The sequence below is a fragment of the Melospiza melodia genome, chromosome 15, assembly GCF_035770615.1.
Source record: "Melospiza melodia melodia isolate bMelMel2 chromosome 15, bMelMel2.pri, whole genome shotgun sequence".
NCBI classification, from domain to species: domain Eukaryota; kingdom Metazoa; phylum Chordata; class Aves; order Passeriformes; family Passerellidae; genus Melospiza; species Melospiza melodia.
In genome coordinates this window covers 976,124-1,000,427 of record NC_086208.1, presented here as the reverse complement: position 1 = coordinate 1,000,427, position 24,304 = coordinate 976,124, and the positions used below count along the sequence as shown (strand labels likewise).

At 41.3% G+C, this 24,304-nt stretch overlaps 1 protein-coding gene across 3 annotated transcripts in view; it reads left to right on the top strand.

Moving 5' to 3' along the window:
- RORA (RAR related orphan receptor A) overlaps window positions 1–24,304 on the top strand; it is a 359,385-nt gene that overhangs the window by 231,419 nt on the left and 103,662 nt on the right. For 2 of the 3 annotated variants that reach the window (XM_063169267.1, XM_063169263.1), the window contains exon 2: window positions 13,773–13,802. The exons of the other annotated variant lie outside the window; for it this stretch is intronic. In XM_063169267.1, coding sequence (XP_063025337.1) covers window positions 13,773–13,802 — 30 coding nt within the window. The remainder of the gene's footprint in view (window positions 1–13,772; window positions 13,803–24,304) is intronic. 3 annotated transcript variants of the gene reach the window in all.

Here is a 24,304-nt window from a genome sequence, read left to right as displayed (position 1 = left end):
GTATGGAGGATTTTTGAAGCAGCTGAGCAAAATCCCTTCTCAGATAAGGCGCTTTCTGTTTTGTCAGTTAAGAGCATCTTCAAATCGAAATAGCTCAAACATAATCAAATCTCCCTTGCTCAATCCCTTGCCTTCCCCTCCCAGCCCCCTACACAAGCCATCCCCAAAAGGATAATCCTGGCAGTGATGTCATTAGAATGAATTTACAGACCAGTGCTCAATTTTCTTGTCTTGAGCTTCAGTTGCTAATAGTGCTGAAAGTGAGCTGTGTATGTAAAGGAGTAAGGTTATGCCTTTTCCACCACCCTTATTTAATTTCCCTGGAGCCCTGAGAATAAATAATGTGGATTATTTGGATATTTTATACCTTTTTTTTTTTTAACTGGTACACAGCTTCATATTGCTTCCAAACATTTGTAAAAGCTCTTGCTGTATTCCTGAGGGAATCCTTGTCTTCAGGGAACAGAAGGTTTAAGGAAAGAATTTTGCTGGCTAAATGTGGTTTTGGTAGGTGTTGTAAACAGTATAAAATACAGAATAGACTAAAAATTATTTTAACAACATTTCCTGTTTTCTCAAAATAATTTTTTTTTATTGTGACTTTCCCCAATGATTTTGAGCTCCACAGAATATTTTGTGAGGATTACGAAGCATGAATGAATAAAATTGATCTAAACATATCAAGAATCAGGATCCATTAAAAAAGCATTATCATAAGGACTGGTAAGGCACAGAGGAACAAACAGGCAGAATTAACCTGTTGGTAGGAGATGCCAGTGTGTAGGCACGGTGCAGATTTGTGCCCTGCTTGCACAGGGAGTTGCTGGCAGGGCTGCAGGGTGAGTGCACCCCTGAGGCCTCAGTGCCCCAGCCCTGCTGTGCCACTCACAGCAGTGGCACCAAGGGGTCCCTTCCCTCAGCCCTGGCTGTCGGGACAGACAAACATGACACCTTCCCTGATTCAGTGCACAGAGGGGAAAAAGGCTAAAGTCAGGCTGAAACGTGTGCTGGAAGCAGAATTTTTGCTTGGGGCTTTTATCTAAAATTAACTTTCTTTTTTCAGTGCCAAGTTGATGTGCATATTGAAGGTGGTAAATACTTGCTTGAGGTACTCTGCTGTCTTTTGAGTGTAATGTATAAAAGACAAGAAACCTTTCAGATCTGAAAGAACTCAGGACTGACTTGGCCAGACCATATGGAAGTTGGTGGGGCTGCCTTGCCAATCCCATCCCCAGAGTGAAGCCTGCATGCATTGCAGTGGGAAATTGTGATTTTGCAGTGGGAAATTGTGATTTTGTAGTGGTGGGAGGCAGGGTTTGCTGCCCTCCCAGCCAGCAAACAGGAACACAATTCCCTGTTGGCAGAGCTGCCAGCACACAGCAGTACCGAGTGCTGAGTCCCACATTCCAGGTGGTGGTAGCTGTGGTGTGATCACTGGCATTCTGTGCAGCACATGTCTCTGTGCAATCTTTTAGGACACTTCTTAACCTTTTCTTCCCTTCTCCATCCACAGCAGGCATTTTGAGTAGAGCTTCCCAGAAAAGCTTCATTTCCTCATGGAAGATCTTTCCTACTTAATGGAAAGTTGCTGCTAGGTCCAGGATCCTGGGAAGCACAACCATTAACCTTGCCATACAATTACAGCCATACCAGAGCCCTAATGTAAGTGAAAATTACATCAGGCTGGTATTTGTGCTCTCTAATCCTGTTGTTACAGTAAACAAAACTTTACCATACTGTAATAAAAAGTGCTGTGAAGTAAATATGTCATTTTTGGGGCACTGGTTTGGCTTGTCTTCTTGGGATCCTCCTGAGATAGTAAACACCCCTTTTTAGGGGGTAAAGAGGAAATCCACTCCATTCTACCTTGTTTTATGGCTTGATTCAGTGTAATTCACATGCCTCATGGCACTTTCATTACAAAAATTCTAAACCATACTTTAGGTCAAGGGCATATTAACACCTTCTGTTTCTTAATTGTGAGCTGCATTTGAGCTCTGCAGCACAACCCTCTCTGTAAAGGAATTAGGCTTTCCCAGTAGCCCCTGGGTACAGGACAGGGTTTGGCTGTCCTGTGCATCACCAGCCCTGGCAGCAGGGAGTGAGCACCACAAAACTGTCAGCACCCTAAACAAACACACAGAGGCAAAGCCAGTGATGCTCCTTAATGAGAATGAGAAAAGAACGCCTCTGAAAAGTGACTGTCCATCCAAACTCAGAGTTGTTATGCTAAATAAATGTAGTTAGGTGACAATTAAATGCCACTAATTCTGTTTAGATTTGTAGCAAATATGAGGCAATTGGCCCTGTCTTTAGAAAAAATGCATAATGTTAGGGACTTTTCATTTGAGACTTGTTTCCATCTATTAATTCTGATTTCTTCAGTCACCCAGTAGGGCTTAGATACTTTTTCTATACATGAGCATTTAAAATCAGGAAAGAATAGCCTGCTCTTTGACAGACTTTGAGGAAGGTCATAGTTTTCCTTTTTATTGCTGGCACTGAAAGTGCAAGGTGAGTGAAACTTAACAATTCCTGTGACTTCTGTTGTGCCATAGTATTAAATAACTGTTAAAAAGGAGCAACAAGTGCAGCATTCACAAGTAGCTAAGAGGGAATTAGAAATTTGTCAAACTCCTGTCAAGAAATGTAGTTCACATCAGGAGCAACCAGTTTATTAATTTTGCTGGAGTCGACAGACTTTTCTCCAGAGTGTTCTCCACTTTCCTGAAATAAGTTTAGTGATTTAAACTCAACTCTCCAGGGATCCTGGCTCTGAAGGAGTCTGAAATGTTGAAGTGCTACTTGTGCTATATTCAAGTCTCGAATTTTGCATGAGCTTCTAGCACAAATCCTTCTCTCTCCCTGTTTTCCCCTCATTCATCACAGCTGTTGAAGACATAATAGAATCTTACTTCTTTTCCTCAGGAGAGCAGAGCAATGAGAAGTTGGGACTCGACCTCAGTATATTTTGATATTAAAAAAAAGAGAGAGTTACTGTGATAGGAGACAACCTCAGAAGAATACTCAAAGGCAAATGTACAAACACTTTGGAGTGAAAGTATTCTGGGACTGATAATGTGTGAGGAATTGATTGTTCTAGATCACAAATATTTCCTTATAAATACTTTGCAGAAAAGCAGAGCAAAGAAAATATGATCTGTATTCAAAACATTGATCACCTTTCAAATAAACTTAAAATAATCTGGTTATATCAGGAACCTGATGCCCAAAGCTGGCTCCATTTGATGCATAATGGGCCAGTTTTATCCAAGATGTTAAAGAGATGAAAGTCATTGTGGTGAGCAAAGGAATTTAGCCAGCCTTGATTTTGAAAGGGGTTGCAGGGAGGAATATCCACCATATGAGACAGCTGTCATTTTAAATCCCATAGAAATCTACAAAACAACACTGAATCCTCTGTAGTCAGTGTGGGATTATCTGTTTTACACTACAGGATGATTTGAAGAACATTCAATAAACATTTATTTTCTGTGTATTCATTGTGAGTTCTTAGCACATAATAATGCTGTGTCTGTAGCACACTATTACAGGAGCTACTTCTAAAACAGAGGCCAAAATTTGATTTCTAAAATATATGTGGGTAGCAGTATGAGCTGCACATTAAAATTCTGGTGCTCAGACACGTTAGATTGGTTATTTTGTAGTATCTCAGTCATCTTGATGAAGTCATGAACTGATTGTGAAAGATGCAGTGAGAAAATTCTTGCTTGGGGAGTTTTTAAATGAAGATTGCTGCTATAAGGCAGGGAGCCCAGTTTATAAATACATGGCTTGTAGTTACGTAACTGCTTAGCTGCTGTTTCTTTTCTGTAAACTGCAGATAGGGTTTGGGGATATATGAGCACTAACTTGATGATGGGTAGTACTGCAAAAAAGCCAACCCAGTAACACCAAGGAAAACACTCTACCATGGTAGTTGCTTGCATTTTTAGTGTGGGATGAATCTTAGTATTTTGAGATTTGCCTGAGTGTCATTGTTGGGGGTTTTTTGTTCATTTGTACTTTTTTTCCTGAATTCCTCACATCTTTGCAGAGATTACATCTCTGCCTGTAGTCAGCCACAAGAGTGACTTGGTCAAGTGCCATTGCCCAGGTTGATTGTCAGTTAGAGAAGGAATTGACCAAAAACAAAAAAAATGCTGCTAGCTTGCAAGCAGCTCACCTTGTATGATATTCCTGCTTGTTCTCCAAAGTGAACCTGGACTTTATTGTGGCTAAATTTGGATCAGAGATGTCCCAGAGTGACTTGGATGTCAGAGCAAACGGGGCTGATAAATCACTTGGTGGTGTCCTTCACCCGTGCTTGGCAGAGAAGCCCCCTCAGTGCATTGGGGATTGTGCTGCTCCAAATGCCATCTCTCAGGTAAATACACAGCAAGTACATATACAGTGAGTTCCAGTTATTTTCTAACTTTCCTGCATCCTATTTCATCCCAAGTTTGTGACCTGGCCAGCCTCTCTCCACTGCCATCAGCATTGTACATCTGAAAAGCCCGTGGATCTGTTTGTCATTGTAATGATCATCATCACAGAGCTGGCCAGGCAGTATTTGTTAGTAGAACAGTAGGAACTGCTAAAATTTATTTATTATAATTTATTAAATTATTATTCTGTGCCTGTAGCACAGAAAAAACTTAGTGGCAAGGTGCTCTTCTCCTTGGTGTTGGCAACTTGGTGATACAAATAATATTTGTCCATTGTCTGCTCTTTGTGTGCAGTTAAAACTCTGGAGCTGAACATTTGGTTTGACATGGGTTAAGAACATCCTTGATGTATCCTACTGTGATTCCATGAGGAATTTGCCAGGAATTGCCTGCCATACACCATCACCACTGGCTGCAAGGGGCACAAACAAGTAGCATTTTTGTTTGGCCACACAAAAGTATTGCTCTGCTTTGAATACGTGAATAAATTGACAGTGGTTCTCTCTTTTCACTGATGAGTGTACAAATTTCATGTCTCGCAGAAGAGTGTTAGAAGAATTGTTATCTATAGTTTTTAAGCAGACATATTTTGCTTATTTTTAAGAACTTGAACTTTTTTTTTTTAATGGTTATTCCTGAGAACCAAGCAGTTAAGACTAATGTTTGAACTGGTAATGAGTTTTTGAATTTTGAACTGACAGCAGTGTTGATGATCTCTTTATTTAAAGAGCAGAAAACCTATTTGACTAAGATCAGAAGGAGGGAAAACACTTGGATATAACTCAGCACAGGTCATCTTGCAGCCCATCTACTGACTGACTGCTTTCCATGCCAGCATTGGCAGAGTTTTATTATCATATCCTACTTATGGACAACTCATGGACAGGTTTTCTTCTGGTCAGACATTTCACTGGTTGTCTCAGAAGGGTCTGTGAGAGCATAGAAGATCAATGGATGCATTAAAACCAGCAGCTTTTATTGGAAGATATGATATGGTAGCATAATAAGAAAAACAAGAAAAATTTTATCTGGAAGCGTGTTCTACCAGAAAACCATTTTTTTCCTTGCCTGATGTAAGAATGTCCATCAGATAATTTTAAATTATAATGCAACGTGTTGAGCTTTGTGATGTTCTTAAATAATGAATGAATGTTACACAAATAGTGAGTAAAAAGGACTGCAGCCCTTTGATTTTGTTACACTTTGGTTTTGTTTGCATACTGGAGGAGCTTCAGCAGTCCGTGTGAGGGTGTTCACGTGGCAGATGTTGTACCTGAAGGCACAGAATTGGGGCATTGAGGCTTCCCTTATCTCCCATCGAGAGGGACTGCCTCGAGGTGAGGGCTGGTGGAATCAGGACTGCTGCAGCCCTGTGGTTGTTATCTCAGCTCTATCTCAGGTCCTGGGCCCCTCTCTGAGAATTTCAGTTCTGCTGGAAGGACAGTTTGATTTCAGGCTGGGTTGGCCTGAGGTAATGCACAGGAAGACAGCCCCCACCCTCCACTTTGTTTGCAGCTTGGCAGTTTTCTGGATTTTATGGAAATACCCTGAACTCTTGGAGGCCAGGCTCATGCTTTTAAATGTGAGGTTGTCAGTAGTCTTGAACAAAGCAGCCTGAAAGGCTTTGATAGGAGCAATGTTTAAGTGAAATGTTGCTTTGAAATGACTTGAAAAGTGTCCTTGGATGAGATGTCTGATGGGGGGAGATGTGGGAGAGCAGACAAGTGAAAAATAATTTTATTCTTCAGAGTGGAGGAGCAAAGCCCCATCCCTGCCTGTGCAGGGGTGTGCACTGGGGGGACTCCAGCACACACATGGACACATGCAAGTGCTGCTGCTTGGTTGTGGGGACTCCAGCACACACATGGACACGTGCAGGTGTGGCTGCTGCTGCTCCTCCCAGTATCAGCAAGCAGGGTTTGCACAAATGGTGCTGCTTGTGTCACACTCACACCTGCTGGGACATTTTCTCTGGCCAGGCCACCCTGAGGCAGGACTGCAGGCAGTGAGGGGTGGCCAGCAGTGAGGATTGGCTGTGGGGCCATGGCTCAGGGATAAAACTGGCACTGGTAGGCCATGGACTCAGTCATCTTGGAGGTCTTTTCCAGCCTAAATGATTCCATGATTGATTCCCCTCAGGAGACTGCACACATTGCAGAGCTTCTTGCCCTTATCTGGAATGTGAGTTAAACAAATTGTTCCTATTAATGTGCTGATAGGACAGAGCCTCAGCTGAAGGGGACTCTGTTCTTTGAATGTCACAGGAAGGAACAAGTGCAGTGCCCACAGGGGTGTCTGCCATGCTCCTGCCAAGGCTCTTCTGTCGCTGATAAGCTCTGGGAAACGGGCTTGAGCAAAGATACAGCGCTCAGAAAGTCTGGGACTGCTTTTAGGAAATGCTGGGGTTGCTCACACCCTGTTTGTCCATCCCAAGGACTGGAGGGGCTTGTTTGGGTTTGTGCAGCTTTGTACATTGGCCTGGATTCTGGCCGTGGAACTGTGCTGCTCTGTAAGGCTGGTGTGAAATCCTTGTGATTCACTCACTCACTTGTGCAACAAGGAGTCATTAAAACAAAGCTGATCCGTGGTCTTACTCTCAAGGCTCCTGCTGGACAGTCCTACATACAGTTCTGAGCTACCTCTGATTTCTAGTGTGTGGAATACAGTGTAAATGTGGGATGGATATGTCATCTGCTCTCTGGTGGCATTTGTCATGTAAGAACATTATGGCTGATAATGCAGATTCTTTGTTATTTTTTCCTAAAGTAAGACACTGTTTATTTGTGAGGACAAAAATATATTAAGGCTCAGAGGGACTCTCAGTGAGGTTGTGCAAGAAGGAAGAAATGGTTAAAGTTCATATTGGGAGCAGTTTTGTATCAGAAAATCAGTTTGGAGTCTGTTAAGAATTCTTTATTTGGGAAAAGTCTAGGAAGAGCAGGGAATTCTTGTAGCTGCCAGTTGTACAGTGACAGCTCAGGACAGTGGTGACTGCTCTCTCATGAATACTCTAACTTTGAAAGAAGCCATATGTATTCACATTTTCACAGGTACTACTCTCACTTTAAAGGTAGGGGAGGCTGTCAGCTGCTGAAAAACGAAATCATAAAATGCCTGGATGATGCAGGAAGTCACTCTCAGAAGTAGGATGCCAGTCTGAATTCCAAGGGCTAAAAAAGTCATCTACCTCACTAAAATAATGTCAAAACATTTTTAAAACATCCTTGGGGTTTTTAATCTGTTTTTTTCAAATACTTTGTATCTGTATTTGAGTAAATTCTCCAGAACACAATTTTTTATTTTTTTCTGTAGCTAATTCAGATATAACCATATGATTTAAGAGTAATACTAAAGCAACCCTTAAAAATATAGCTGTGAATAATTTGTTGCTAGAACTTAGGTACAAGGAAGAGCTATGAATCTTAGGATAGGAGCACAGATAGACAGAATCTATCTATTCTATCCTAGACAGAAAAAAACATGGGGTTTTTTTCAGTACAGAAGCACTTAGGTCAACGTTGATTCCTCTGACCTTGTTATATACCTATAGATTTGAGAATGTGATTGATCTAGACTTGGTGAAAAATCCTAGAACCTTGTTTCACATGGTAAGCTCTTTTTCCTTTTCAATAAAAGATGTGAAAAAGTCTGGGAAAATCTGGAATGTTTAAAAACTTATGTCATCAAATTTTAAGTTGAGGGATTTTTTTAAAAAGAGACATTTAGGTTTTAGTTTGGAGGGGTGGTGTCATAATTTTGGAAAGCTTTCTTGTCCATACATGCCTAGTTGCTCTTGTCCTTGATCCATGCTAGCCTAGAATCTAATTTTAATTTTTTCTTGAGTGAACTGTGAGCAGTAGGGTCTAGTTTTGAAACAAAATAGTGAAATTACTTGGAGTACTTTCAGTAGTGTGTGCTGATCATCATTAACAGCTCCTCTGTCCTAGACAAGGATACTGTTTTGCTACATGATTTTATTTCAGATGTTAATTCATTTAAGTTGTGTTTGCAGTACTTGAATATGTGTTATTTCACCTTGGTCAGTGTAAACAATAACCCCAAGGATCACAAAACTCCTTCAAGCCAGAGCTCCATAGACTTAAACAGAAACCACTGTTAAAGTTTGTGAGAGAATGAACTCCTTTCTGAATACACCTAAATCTGTTATTCTGCCTTGCTAGGTTCTCTGCAAGTGTCCCAGTGTTACACATAATCTTCTGCCATAATTGCCAGCTTTGTGTGGTGACAGTAAAAAGGAACTGGAGTGACAGGATGAAACACAGTGGGATCCAAGCTTGTAATATGTTTTCTTTCTGATTGTACACAATATGTCAGGCAGGAGGCTTACAGTTTAAAATTTTAAGGTTTGGGGTTTTTTCCCCCTGGGATTTCCAATCCATCCTAAAATGCCTAAGTTCCAAAATATGCGAGGGGTATAATGCTGGCCTGAGGGGAGGGTAGGAGAAAGTTAAAAAATCCCAAACCTGTATTGATGCACACACCCACGTGTGCAAAGCATCTCCTGCCCATGGCATCTGCAGAATGTCATCAGAGCAGTGCCCATCACCTGCCTGGCACACAGAGAGCACCAGAGCAAACTCGGTGCTGCTTAACAGAACTCCTGGAGAGGAGCTGGGAGCTCTGCTGGTGATGCCTGTGTTTATCCACCCACACTTCTGAGGGACAGTTTTCTTGGAGGTTTAAGAAAATTGTACTCAAGAATATTCTTCTTTGATATTTTGCAGAGTAATGTATTCTGCCAGACAAAGACCTTTTTACTTATCTTTCTGTACATCAAAGTGTGATTTCCCCTTGAAATGCGGGGAGCTGACAAGTGTACAACAGCAGCAGGGATCTGGGTTCACAGAGTAAGCAGTGTTTCATTATGCTGCTTTATTTGGATGGGCAACTGTGAGAAATAGCTTATGATGTATAAAATATCTGAGTCTCTTTTTGTACTTTAAGACATTGTTATCTCTATTTGAAGTTGGCTAGTGAAGGTCAGTCAGGCTAACTGCTTGCAAAAGAATATCCTGTCTCTGTTGGTAGATACTCTTTTCAAAGTTCATTGCATCCAGCAAGCTATTTTTGTAAATACCACCCATCATGGCAAATTACATACTGTTAGTGGGAGGGGAAAGGCAATGGTGCTGAAGTTCTTTTCATTTAAAAAAAAAATCAATTTTTGTTGTAAAGAGCATTGCATAGCCCCGATGAAAAGCGTAAGAAGTTAATTTGTTTCAGATTTGGTGTTGATGAGGAATGTCAAATTGCACTGCGGAAGTGATGCACTCTGTGATAACTGTAATACTGAAACTTTCACTCACTGATAACCATGGCAGTGATAGATTGTGATATTTTCATGACATTTCCTTTGCTTTACTTTGAAGTCTAGTTGGTTAAGTCAGGAAGTCTTTCTGTATTAGCAACACTGAAGTTACAGTGTTGTTTCTTCACCTCTTTATTTTTTTTATATTTGTTGTTCAGAGATTATGGAATGCTGGCAGTGCAGGAGAGTGCTAATACTGGCAAGCAGTCACTCACTTCTCCAACCTATCACATTTTGAAATGAAACCCATTTAAAAATGGGATTTTTTTAACTAACTGACATTTTTTAAAGAATCAGTAACTTCTTTGTGCTCTGCTTATTAAAATAAGTCTGTCTTTCAGTGGTGTGTTGGGTTTAGTTTTATTCTGTGGGGTCTACTCAAACACCATACTCTACTCTACTACATAAAGGGATGGTCCTGCCTTAGAAATATTTACCAACATGAGCAATCCTTGGTAATTGTGCTTGATCTTGTGAAGAAAATTCCTGGTGTGTGCCAGACTTGCAGAATTGGTTTCTCAAGAGACCCCGTTGATTTTGGGAGCTGATGCATTGTCTGCACAGGAGAGGCATTCACATGTAGATGCAGGTGGGATGTAGCACTGGCCCAGAGAGAGCCAGAGTCCTCTAACTCCCCCTTTTCACATTAAATGGTTTTCTGACTGATTTTTATTTTCACAAACACTCATTTCTAGGTTATTATTACCTACCTGAATAGCAGTCATTGGCTTCCTGCAGTGCAACTAAACCTGATCACAGTGTTGCATCTTCAATGTTTATATTTAAATCACTAGTTACAATGTATCTTACAATACAAGATACATAGTATAATATGCATATAATATAATACAATCTGCAATTAATATAATATACTAAAATCTAAGATGCATTATAACTAAGATCTTACATACAATTTAATTAACTTTTTGGATATGCTGGTACCTTTTTGCTCAGTGTTGCAGCTTCAATGTTTATATTTAAATCACTAGTTATAATGTATCTTATAATATAAGATACATAGTATAATATACATAATGTATAATATTCATATACATATAATATAATATACTAAAATATAAGATACATTATAAATAAGATTTTATATATCATTTAAGCAACTTTTTGGGTCCGATGGTACCTTTTTGCTCAGTTTTTCTATAGCTTAGACTTACCTGTGTGAAAAGGAAAGCTACTTAAAACTTCATAATTTATTTTACATCAGTGAAGATTAGTGATTAATTTAAAGGTAATCCTGTTGAACTCATTGGCAGCATTTATCCTTGTTCCACCAGATTGCAGCTGCTTTAAAATCACAGCTCAAAGTAAAATACTTTGTTTTCAATGCAACCACCAGTGGAATGATGAAGGAGATGCAAAAATATCTATCTCTAAGCTGTTGCTTTAAAAGGTTATCTAAAAATATCTGCATAAACCAGCTAAAAGGTTTTACCAGATGATAATCAGTAATTATTATGGAAACATCTGATGTGGAAAAACCCACAACGCATCTCTCATTAAAAAAAAAAAAAAAGGTAGAAAAATCTGAGCAGTAATATTTCCATCAGTGCAGTGTTTCATGTATCAGGGAAAGTGGGTCCTCAGTCAGCGAATACAGCTAAGTCTGTTTTGTGCTGTGGCAAATCCCATTGTGAAGAGGCTGTGAGTAATCAGAAGTGACAGCATAAGCACTTTCTGTTCAAAGTGATTTTACAGAAAGCATTATTTTCTGAGAAAAGTACACATATGGCTCCCATAATGCTGAAAGAGCACTGCTGTATCCATTTATTAGCACTAGTGTTGGGAGAGGAAGTTTTGCAAATGGTGTTCAGATTTAAGACCTTTTCCTCTTTATGCATTTCCATTGCATAAAACATCCTTAAAATCAAGGAATCAGACAGATAGGCAAGGGCAAGGCAGGAGGGTCTGCCAAGGGGTGTTAGGACAGTTTGTGAAGATGAGGATGCTGATGCTCAGGGGTCACTCAAGAAGGCAAACAGCAGCAAAAATGCTCTTTTTGGTGGAAGAGCCAATGGGCCAAGAGCAGCTGTAATCCCCAGTTCACAGGGTGAGCCAGACCCTTGGAAAAACCTGGGGAGAGGGGTTTGCACTCATCCCCGGCACTGCATGAATCCCATGAATGCATTTTGATGAAGGTGCCTCAGACCTCTCTGCTCCTTCTCCCTCAGGCCCAGTTCTTGCCCTAAGCTGCTGTTCCTGTAACAGGGCCCCTCCTTGGCACACCTCTGTCCTGTCCTGTCCTGTCCTGTCCTGTCCTGTCCCCTGCCCTGAGCCAGCCAATAGTGCTGGGATTGCAATGAAAACCCAGGAAGTTTTGCTCTTACAAATTATTAATTTAAAGGATGAGTTTGCCTCCTGTAGTAGATAGTTGTATCTAAAGGAGTTTATTTTGTTATGCTTGGGGTTTTGTTTTGGTTTGGTTTTGTTGCTTACCTTGGCTCTACAGTTTGTGGCTGTAACAAATACGATTCCTTTGTGAGGCATGTGCAGGTTTGGCCAGGGCCTTTCAATTTGAGTTAACACACGTATATAGTCAAGTTCTACTATTCTGATTTCTGTAAATTGCTTACCAGTTTTGCACATTTGCAAAACTGCCCAAAGGAACTACTGAGAACTTCACTTCCCAAAACCTGAAGCCTCTTAACTTTTCAGGGAAAGCAAAGGTCCCAGTGCTCACACTTGTAGAGCTTGGTAGTTAAAAACCAAAATGCCAACAGCAACATAAGTGTGATTTTAAAAAAAGTCCTCATGACAGTTATGTCAAACTTGATAGCTCAATATTTGGGATTGGCACTGGGGTTTTATGTATCTATCAAAAACATGAATAATTTGAAAGCTGTTTGCTTTGGAAGTTAGCTCTGTGTTTGCAAATAAGGTGTCTTCATTTTTCTGAGTTATTGTGATTTGCTGCCTCTCTTAGATGCTCCGCAACCAAGAAGCCTGAATAAGTCTATTTCCTTCCATAGTAATTTGTTTTGGAAGAGATGGTTGAAGGAGTTGGAGGGTAGCAGAGGAAATTCAGACCTCTCTCTTTTTCATGAATATTAAGGCAGACAATCCCAATTCCAAAATTTCATTGCAGGCCTCGATCACAAATTAAATGTTTCAAATACTTCTACTGCTTCCAGTAACCTCCTTCTCATCATCTCATAAAATTACCCCCAAGGAGAGTGAAGCTTAAATACTGATGGGTCTGAGTATGTCACCAGTTATCTACTAAAGTGGAGACAATATTGTTTGTATTCAAGCATGAATTCCAATGACATTTAACAGAGTTAATTTTATCTTTATTTGGTATTACAAATTTTGCCTCATTCTGTTCACTCTGTTGCTTTCTTTGAAATGCCTCTCAGATTTCACTGGCACTGGACCATCCTTGGTGATTGCTGCCACATGCCTGTCTAGCATGAAAACATCTTTATTACTTCAGAAAGTCAATCTTTAACGGCATGGAGATATTTGCATCTGGCTTGGAATCCTGACAAGCAATAGTTATATTGAGAGAGCTGTTTGTTTGGTTTTCATGAGCATAAGCTACAGCTTGCATTCAAGGAACTGCCTGAACTTAACAGCACAGCAAATGACTTGTGCTGCTCAGATCCCTGGGTGCTTTAATGGGAGTGGGGGAACATTTCTGGCCATGGAAAATAAAGGAGGCTTCCATAGCATTGCTGGTATCTTCTTTTTGTGTCAGCTCCAGTTTGAAGCCAGCAGTGGGGAGATTTGCATTGCAGCAACCAAGCTGAAGCAATGCATGTTGAAACATTTACTGGGGAGGTGTGAGGAGAGAATGTACCACTAAAATCTTCACACAGAGGGGAGATCCTTCCACCTTGAACGTACAAATCATGGCAATTTTCATTCCTCCTTTAGAGTGGCTGCTGTGTGGCTGATAAAATAGATTAATGATGAATTATATGTCAAAAGCATTTACTCAGGGTTGCTTTGCTAACACCGGTGTCGTTTCTTCCCTACAGGTATTTCTGTAACAAAGAAGACTCATACATGTAAGTAACACCTTTTGATTTGCCCTTCTCTCACAAATGGAATTTCTGTTAGGCCATGCTGTGGTGCTCAGACTAATTGGTGTTAGTCTGGTCTGAGAAAGCTCAATTTTAAAAATTCTGGTGTTTTTTCTGCCTTAGGGGTTTCAGTCCTCTCCCAAAGTGTTGTTGGATGTCCAGTGTGTGTCTGTATATGTGGTACTCACATGTCTGTAAAGTCAGAGGGCAGAAAAAGAAAGTTGTGAGGAAAGGCAGAATTCCTTACTGTGCTATATCTACCTTACAGCTGGTTGATAATTAACATATCCAGAAAATGCAGGAGAGGAGAATGGTTATTTTTATATGTCTGTTACATATGCAGTACGATTTAAATCAAAATAATTTAATTGTACATCTTCTGCCTCTCCCTATGCACCAATCTGTGAGATAACTCATTCTCTGCCTGTGCTTAAGGAACTTGATGAACAGCTGGAGGTTCTTGTTTTGCTCTCAACCATATAAGCAAGCAGCCCCCATAAGTGGTGACCTTGGAAATGGCTGTGGATGTGTGCATTTACTTACATATACATTTATTCCAAATCCTCTTCAAAGACATCATTTCTGGGGATCAACTCTTATCTATCCTGCAGGGAGCTCGAAGCACAGTTCTGAGGAAAAGCTGGGATTTGTAGCTGAAGGAGTATGTTGAGATTCTTCAGATACTGTCTGTGGAGGTTTGGCAATTTGGTAGTGCAAGAATTGTACTCGCCCAGGATATGAAACAGGAGTAGGCTAAAGCTGGGGCTATTACTCCTCTGAAAGCCTTCTTACAAAACAGGTGCTAGGCTGCTCAAAATTTACAAAGATATATGCATTTAATGTATTTTGAAGTATTTGCACCACAGCTTCTAGGATGTCACAAAGTGTCTTACATGGCTTTCATTCGTATTTCATTCCTGGTTTTATAATACTCCTGGAGTGAAAAATCTGACTTGAGATGATGAAATCTCTTTGTGTAGAGTTAAAAAGCAGATTTGAGAATTTCAAATGAGAAGCTGATTCATGTGAGTTTTGAAATAAATTTTAAATATCTGAAACTTTTAGAGCATGATGGTCCTGCTTTGCCTCGGTGGGCTTGCTGCTTAAAGCGTCCTGAGGGCCACCCCCTCTTTGGCTGAGCAATGGTTTTGTTGAACTCCATGAGAGCTCCAGGCAGGCAGCTGAGGGCAGAATGTCACCCTGGTATTTTTGGGGAATGTTGGAGCTCCTGCTGAGTGGCACTGGCAGCTCAGGACACTGGAGTGCTCCATGTACCTGAGGCCAGGCAGTGCCCGCCTTGCCCACGGGGGCCGCCCTCTCGGGAGGTGCTGGGTGTTTGTGCCAGCTCACTGCTGGGCTCTCTGTGTGCAGGTGAGTGTTGCTTTGGGAATCAGCCAAAACCCCCCTGGCTTTTGTACAGCAGTGCCACGAGCTGACCCACAGAACCACGGCCCCAGCTTTGGGAATTTTGCAGGGAAGATGAAGCAGTGAGCACAGAGCTGGAGAGCACAGGGAACGGCTCCTCAGCCACCCCAAACTGGTGCACTGTTGTCACCCTGGATCTCAGCTGAAGCAGTTTCAGGCCTGTGATGAAAAAAAGATGTGTTTCTCAACTGTGAGAGATGATTAGTAGTGCTCACCATCCAAGGCCTTTCATCTAGTTCAAACAGAAATTAGGGTCCCAGTCTTTCATGTTGAGAACTCTGTGCTTTTCTGAGAGAGCTGTCAAAGAGTAGTTCCCCGATTTGTTAATCAGTTGTCATGCAATTGCTGAAGCATGAACAGAAAAGTTGCCTGAATAATGGGAAGATAAGCTTGCCCATTAAGAAGGGATTAAAATAGAAGGAGCAATAGGCTGTAATTGGCATGATGAAAATGTAAGCTACGTTTGCTAGCAAATATGTATGAGGTTTCATTCTGTTTTGGTTGAAGTTCTTTTAGGATTCATTCCTGTTATGACAAATTCTCTTAAAGTAGGAATGGATGTAAATTGTGCATCTTTGGCATTTCAGCACCATGCACAATAATCTTTTTTCCCCCCTTGTTGCTTAGAATTAGGGTTTTTAATTGAATAGAAAAAGCTAATAAAATTTACAGTTTTGGAATGAGTTAGAAAAAATAATATAAACACCCAAATAGAAGCATTACAAAGTCTGAGTTGTTAACAACTACAAATGACAGAGAAAGAGTTTGTGCACCAAGATATGCTCTAGAATTTGCCTATCACTTTGTATCAGAATAAATAATTTATCCAAATGAAGTTATGTAGAGTTAAGATTTCTGCAAAGAAATTTCAAGAAACATTCTTTGTGTAGTGTACATACACTTTGTGTAGTGTATATACCTTGCCTGCTCTGATTTTTAGAAATATGGATGAAATTGCCTTATTCCAGTTTTACCATGTGGCATATGTGGGTGTTGACTGACTGTGAACTACCACTTGTTTCTAATGACCTGTGATTTAATTAGGGAGAAAGAAATGGAGTGGAGAAAATGAGTGGAAAAGAGGAAAGAAATTAGTAGAGAAAAAAAATGTTTTTAACATAATGCCAGAAAGTTTGATACATGATGCATTTCAAACATCCAATTAATCCTTTTCAGACTTCATTGAGTTGTGCAGGTTTTGAAATTGGTGGGGATCTGTGTCCAGTACTTAATTTTTCCAGGGTTTATTGTTTGAGGGTCTGGGTACATTTTATCCCCTTCGTGACATTAGTCTGTGACAAAGGTGTCCACTCAGCTGAAACTGAACTCCTGTGCTGATGGCAGGTGCTCAGGTAGCTCTGAATCCAACAAGAGCTTAATATTTGTACACATGCAATATAGTAGTGCTGAAGAAATGCAGGACTTTCATAATATAACTATCTAAATAAAACCTGAGAGATTTTTATCCTTTTTGATGCATTTCTCCAAGTATTCTGCTTCATTGGTGCTTCTCCACATTTTCTCTTTATTACAGTTTAATTGTTTCAAAATCTGACACTTTTAAACAGGGAGTGCAGTAGTCTTCCAAGAAGCACTAAGGGGATAAATGTTATCCACCCTAAAATGCCCTTCTCTGCTCAGTTCAAGTTTAAGATTAAACAGCCTTTTGAAGAAAAAAATACATGCCTTCTGTCTGTTTGTAGAATAATTCTCTTGAGCTCACAAAGCTATTTGTCAGGTTAACCATCACTTGAGATAAGCTGTAGTGTGTCAGATGGTAGAGGACAAGTGCTGTCTCATCTTCCATACAAAGTGGGACTTCTGGTCTTTCAGTTCTTTTTGACTCGAGAAAGACATGACTGACATTTAGATTCTTTTCTGATCATTTGATTGGCAGTAATATTTGTAAAACAGCCCTCTTCCTGCCATGTCTCATGTTCTGAAAAGTACTGCAAGTGAATTGTAACTTTGCACAACTTCACCCTTTTTGTAAATTCAGAAAAGCATCATTGTGTCAGTGATGATAAAAATGTGAAATTGTGGGAAACAGAAGGCTGCAAAGGACCTGGCTTTTAGCACTGACCCACTGGGCTTTATGCTGCCCTGAAGTGTGGAGTATTTTGTTTCTGGCATTTTAAATCTAAGTCTTGCCACACTCCATGTAATTAGTTTCACGGCCTCTACCAGACCACTTGTGACTCAGAGCTGTCACACAAATCAATCACATTATTTTTCTTCAGGTCCCTGTTTTATCTTGGGCACTGACTTTGCTAAATGAGTTTGAACTTGCCTCTCAAAGCAAGGGGTTTCTGCAGATGCAGAAGGTGAGTGTTGCACCAGTTCAGGCTGTAATGGAACCTTCTTCCTCTCACTGTTTGGGTTGTGAAGAGCCACAGTTATGAGCTTTGAAGGAGTTGGATTGCATAGCTGGAGTTCACATCTGCACTGATGGCCAGACACATTCAGTCATTTGCTTACCTTGCATTGGTAGGACAGTAAAAACTGCATCAATTTTACAGCCTTCCTGACAGATTTCTGTCCAGAGCTCCTTTGGAATGTTGTTTCACAGCAGGAAAGCACCAGAACCCCTGGCTCTGAGTGACACCCACTCATCAGAGCAGAGGTGGGACCTGCAGGGCTGCTCTTTCCTGGCCTGGATTAACCTGGTGCTGCTTTGAACTGGGGCTGCTCACTGGCTTCAGCTTTCTGGGGATAGTGCACCCTGTCACCAGTGTGGAGCATGGCTTTTCTGAGTTGAGGCCAGAAGTGACAACTGCTCCATTCATTTAGACTGAATTATCACCTTTTGGAGAGAAAGAGCATGTTTCTTCTTGTGATTTATCCAGATATTTAAATTAGAGTAATTTTCATAAACAATTATGTCAGTAGGCATCTCTGTATGAATTCCTTAATGTTGGGTGAACTGTTCCTTACTTAAACTGAAATTATCCTCTCAGTTAATTTCTGACACATAAGAAATGTTTCCAAAGCTAGATGCTGCTTTTAATGACATGAGCTCCTGCTGGAAAATTAAGTGAAAACTGTGTGGGTTTTGATTTTTAGCCCTAAATAAAACCATTTGCATGAAGAACTGGCAACTTTGTAGGCAAAGGATAGTTGAAGTAAACTTGTCCCTTCTACTATCTGTGATCCCAAGCCCTTTCCTCACTGGGGCTGTTCCTACACTCATCTGGCTGTAGGTGTTGGTCTCAGGACGTATCTTGCCTCAGTGTCCTTTGCCAACACACAGGAACTCTGGACTAAGGGAGGAAATTCACATTTCAGGTTTACATTGGAGATGGGAAGTCTTGACTGTACCATAGGGAGGGAGGTCAGCTTGACTGCCCACTGTGTGTGACAGAGCTGGGTGTGTGCAGCACTGCCTGCTGTGTGTGACAGAGCTGGGTGTGTGCAGCACTGCCCACTGTGTGTGACAGAGCTCAGGGGTGTGCAGCACTGCCCGCTGTGTGTGACAGAGCTGGGTGTGTGCAGCACTGCCTGCTGTGTGTGACAGAGCTCAGGGGTGTGCAGCACTGCCCGCTGTGTGTGACAGAGCTGGGTGTGTGCAGCACTGCCCACTGTGTGTGACAGAGCTCAGGGGTGTGCAGCACTGCCCGCTGTGTGTGACAGAGCTGTGTGTGTGCAGCACTGCCCACTGTGTGTGACAGAGCTCAGGGGTGTGCAGCACTGCCCACTGTGTGTGACAGAGCTCAGGTGTGTCAGCACTGCCCACTGTGTGTGACAGAGCTGTGTGTGACAGAGCTGGGTGTGTGCAGCACTGCCCACTGTGTGTGACAGAGCTGGGTGTGTGCAGCACTGCCCGCTGTGTGTGACAGAGCTGGGTGTGTGCAGCACTGCCCGCTGTGTGTGACAGAGCTGGGTGACAGAGCTCAGGGGTGTGCAGCACTGCCCACTGTGTGTGACAGAGCTCAGGGGTGTGCAGCACTGCCCACTGTGTGTGACAGAGCTCAGGGGTGTGCAGCACTGCCCGCTGTGTGTGACAGAGCTGGGTGTGTGCAGCACTGCCTGCTGTGTGTGACAGAGCTCAGGGGTGTGCAGCACTGCCCGCTGTGTGTGACAGAGCTGTGTGTGTGCAGCACTGCCCGCTGTGTGTGACAGAGCTCAGGGGTGTGCAGCACTGCCCACTGTGTGTGACAGAGCTCAGGGGTGTGCAGCACTGCCCACTGTGTGTGACAGAGCTCAGGGGTGTGCAGCACTGCCTGCTGTGTGTGACAGAGCTGGGTGTGTGCAGCACTGCCCACTGTGTGTGACAGAGCTCAGGGGTGTGCAGCACTGCCCGCTGTGTGTGACAGAGCTGGGTGTGTGCAGCACTGCCCACTGTGTGTGACAGAGCTCAGGGGTGTGCAGCACTGCCCACTGTGTGTGACAGAGCTGTGTGTGTGCAGCACTGCCCACTGTGTGTGACAGAGCTGTGTGTGACAGAGCTGGGTGTGTGCAGCACTGCCCACTGTGTGTGACAGAGCTGTGTGTGACAGAGCTGGGTGTGTGCAGCACTGCCCACTGTGTGTGACAGAGCTGTGTGTGTGCAGCACTGCCCACTGTGTGTGACAGAGCTCAGGGGTGTGCAGCACTGCATTGCCCTGAGCAGCCCCTGAGCCTTTGCCTGCAGTGCTGCTGCAGCACAAGGAGCCAAAACCAGGGAATGTTGTGCCCATGGAGACAAAGGGATGCACTTAACTCTGTCCTGGGCAGAGATCCCTGCCTGCATCATGGCCTTCCTCTCTTGGACTCTCAGCAGTTGCTAAGAGTACGCTGCTTGTTAAAAATGCAGAGGCAGATTTGGGGCAGAACACAGCTCTTCAGCTTCTCAGATATCTAACATTTCTAGAACTGCTTTTCACCAAAGTTCTACAAGCATATATTAATGTTTGCAGCTTAATGGAACCCAAGACCCAGATTGCTCTTCTTCTCTGATTTTACTTTCCATATTGTATTTACTGCCACTGCTAAAGATTCCTCAACAATCTAGTTACTTTGTTTAATTGCATTAAAGGGAAAGCCATTGTGATTTTTTTTTCTGATCTGATTTATAATTACTAATCTACTGTGCATTGTACTGCTGACCTCACCTCACATGTTTCATGTGCAGACTAAAGTAAGTAAATGATACTTTTCCCTCACAAAACAGGAGCCTTCAGAAAACTGATGGTTAACAGGATCTGCTGTTAGCACCAAGGCCTAAAGAGAACAGGTGAAAACTAAACCCTGTCCCCTGAGGCCCATAAAATAGCTGTTTGGTCCCCTGTGTGTAACCTCCTAATAACTTTACTGGGCAGCCTTAAGATCCCTTGGGGGCTTCTCGGCAAGAGCATTCCCTCTCTTTGTTCAGATTGCTTATTAAAAATGATTTTATAATGAAGTTGCCTCAAATAGCTGCTATTTTCCTGCTTGTCCTTGAAGCACTGTTTGCCCTGATGAAGAATCTGAAGACAGCTATCTAGGGCTGTTCTCTTGCTCAAAACTTTTACTGAACTACAGCTACACTTCTTTCTTTTTCCCTTTTTATGTTTTTTTTTCTTCTTTTTTTTTAACTTCCCTGTTGTGAGCCAAAGCAAGCCTCACCATTAGCAGCTCAAGTTTGTGCCTTTAATTCCCCTTTGAGGCCATCCCTGTGGAAGGTTTGGTTTGGTTGCCACACAAAACACTGTGTCAGTGACTTGTTTGTTGCCTGAGAGAAAATGAACATTGCCTTCTTTTTGGGTGGCCAAATTATTGAATACAGGACCAAAGATGAAGGTATGAAGTCAAAAACTGAGGAGAGGAGGGAATATTTTTAAAGTTAGAAAGGATTTCTAGCTGTTTTCTGGGAGAAAGAGTACGCAGGATAGCAATGGGTGTGGTGTGGGATGTCCATGACATGGCTGTAGGTGAAATCTGTGCATGATCTGGTTCTTCCTGGCAGTTCTGCACCAGTGAAATATTTTCTCTGTAAAAATTCCAACATTTGTGAGAGAGACCAGCCCTTTTACCCATGTGGAAACAGCCTTGGGGATAGCTAAAATACCAAAAGAATTTTACTAATGTATGTTTTGTGTCCTCACAGAATAACAGGTCAGAGCTGAGCCAAACCTGTTGCCTCAGATCTTCTCTTAGCTGCCCAAAAGCTTGGCATGTGCCTGGGCCCCAAGCCTTTGGCACACTTGGAAGGAACATTTCATTTTCTCTAAGGCTGATAGAACAAGCAATTAAATGTACTGTCCTGGAAGTCCCAGGGGGAACTCTGTCTATTAGCTGCACTTGAAGATAATATCAGGTCTCTTCTCTGGTTCTGTTCTGAGTATATGGAGCATCTTCTGTCTATTTGGGGGTTTTGGCTGTAACCATTATTTATGGGCTTACTTTACTCTGAGTTTTCTGGTAAATACCCTCAGATAGGGGTTTTGGTGCCTTTAATAATGAAATAGTATGCAAACCAGAGCAAGGGAAAAACAGCAAATGAATTGAAAAGTAATTTTAACAAATGAAGACTGATAAGTATTTGCAAAATGTTAATAATTCAGTATGAAAATTTATTGGATTACAAATCAGATACTTCTAAATTGCAAATCAATATATTCCTGTTCTGCTCACACTTCATTTCTTTTTGTGGTTGCTCCTGTGAAAGCAGACAAGATGGGCAGAGACATTCTCTTTAATGTTTAAAAAATATTTGAAGGCCCATGTTTTAAGGAATGATGAAGTGTTAGGAGAGCATTAAGGAGTTTCTCACATTAGAGGTCTAAATTCTGTTAGTGTGGTTGATGGGCATTAAAAGATTGTGGACATGACTCAAAAATAAATTTGAACAGTTTGTGGATGCAGGCAGTAAATACATTGGGAATGTCTGTAGTGTTCTCTTATACCTAAGTCTTGCTTTATAGATTCATAGAAGTTGCTCTTGCATGTTTTGTACCCTTCTTTTTTCTGTCTGTTAATTCCTAAGGCTGTTCCTCTGATGTAGGAAATGGTGAATGAAGTGATGAACACCTCCTGTGGTGCAATGCACTTTAACAGGGGGAGTGTGGGACTGCTCTGAATCCTATTGCAGCTGCCTCAGTGAATCCTCTTGGCTGAAATGTGCTTTCATCAGCCCTCTTAGCATTGCCTGCTTTTTGTTGTTTTTAACATCTCCTGTCTTTAGAATTCTTGCAGCTGTTACATGAAGTTAATGTTTCCAGCTTGATAAGAACAGCTGTCCACAATTTTGGTGTGTTTATTGGTTATAGAAGTGAACTGCATTATGGGCTGAATCTCAGCTTAAAAATATCTGATATTCTTCCCATTCTAAGACTTTAATCCAACTCTGAGAGCAGTAGGAGTTGTTCTTTGCAAAGTCATTAAGTTAATTTTTTTTTTCAGATTTTGGGTGTCTTGGGCACTAGAAAACTGACAGATGAGACTTCTCCAAATCTACTTTTGCATTCTGTATATTTTTCAATGCAAACAATGTGAAATCAAATAGGAAGTGTCACTGCTCATGACTTTCTTCTTTAATATATGGGTTGCATATTTTGGCTCTGAATAGTCTAAGTGTAGCCAGTCTAACTGTGCTTACAGGGAAATAGTTTTGACTACATCCTTTGCAATAGCTCCCTAAGAAATAATTGTACTTTCTAAACAAGACTTGTGCAAGACTCATTTGGTTTGATTTGAACAGTTCCTTGAAGTCACTTCAATCTTTATAGAAAGGTGAATCTTGGTGAATGGATTACCACCAAATACAGCAAAGTGTTGGGACTAAATTAGCATTAAAATGAAGATTAAAACATGATCTGTATACCATTTGTTCAAACATCAAAAGTCCAAGTGGATATTTTTTTCCTACAGATTTATTGCTGCTACCCTTTTTCACGCTTTGAGAAGAATCTGTGGAGTTTTCTGCTTACATTTCAGTTCATGACATTGTTTATAACACAATGCTGCATTTTTTTGTAGTAAGGCTGAATTATAATGATTCTAAAGCAAGCACAGTCATGGGGACTTCTCCAAGGTTGGTGTCTGAACCAAAAAAAGCACATTTTATTATCTGAATTTTGAAACCAGGGACTGATTCCATCATTCCTAATAGACTCATTTATTTGACAGTGCATTGCTAGACTTGAGCACTTGCCATCCTGACACAACTATTGAACCTGAAAAGGGCTCTTTAATGTATGTTGATAGCTAAGCTTAATAAGGACTGTGAAAATATTGGAAGTTTTGCAGCCTTTCTCTAAGCACATCAACCTAGAATTATTTAAATGTTGACCCAGCTGGGAGCAGAGTCTGATGCAGACAGTAACTAAGGCAGCTCCTTATGGCAGATCAGGTAATCACCTCAGCTCCTAATGAGGAGCTTGTTCTTAATATTATGACCAAATGATGATGATATTTGTAAAGCTCCTCATTTAAATATAGTTTTGCTACTCAGGTTTTTCTCCCTTTAAGTCTCCTAGCATGATGAAGTAGCAAGGACAAAAAGTTTCAAAGGACAATGTGGGTTGGTCTAAAGAGCTAAAACTTTCAGCTGAAAAGGCACAGAAATGGATCAACCCAAAATCAAATAGAATCCTGAGGGAATTTGGGATACAGACTACTTAAAATTCAATGTTTCAACTTTTTTCCTTTTCAGAACACTTGAATAGTTTTGAGCTATATTGCTAAATATGTATATTTGTGTATTCTGCTTTGCTGAGGATGGTGGGAGAGCAAGGAAGGAGAGCTGTGCAGGCAGCATTTCAGAAATCTTGCCAGATATGAGTTACAGGTAGGAGTACAGGTGAGCTTTGAGGTTTACATGGATCAAACCATAGTGGCAGATACTTTGGTGTGAGTTTGAGTTCTTAAATGTCAGCTGCTTTTGTAATTTGTACAAGGGGTGGGAAGATGGTCCTGCTTACCCAAACCTTACCCACGCACAAATTCCTTCTGCAAAATTCTTCATTAAACTGAAACACTCAGGAAAAATGGTGCCTGGTGTTAGTTTGGCATAGAGGAATAGTTAAATGTTTTCTTGTGTCTTAGTAGTTGTGTTTCAGGTGAAAACATGAGAAAAAACACGATGCATTCCCAGTAAGACAAAA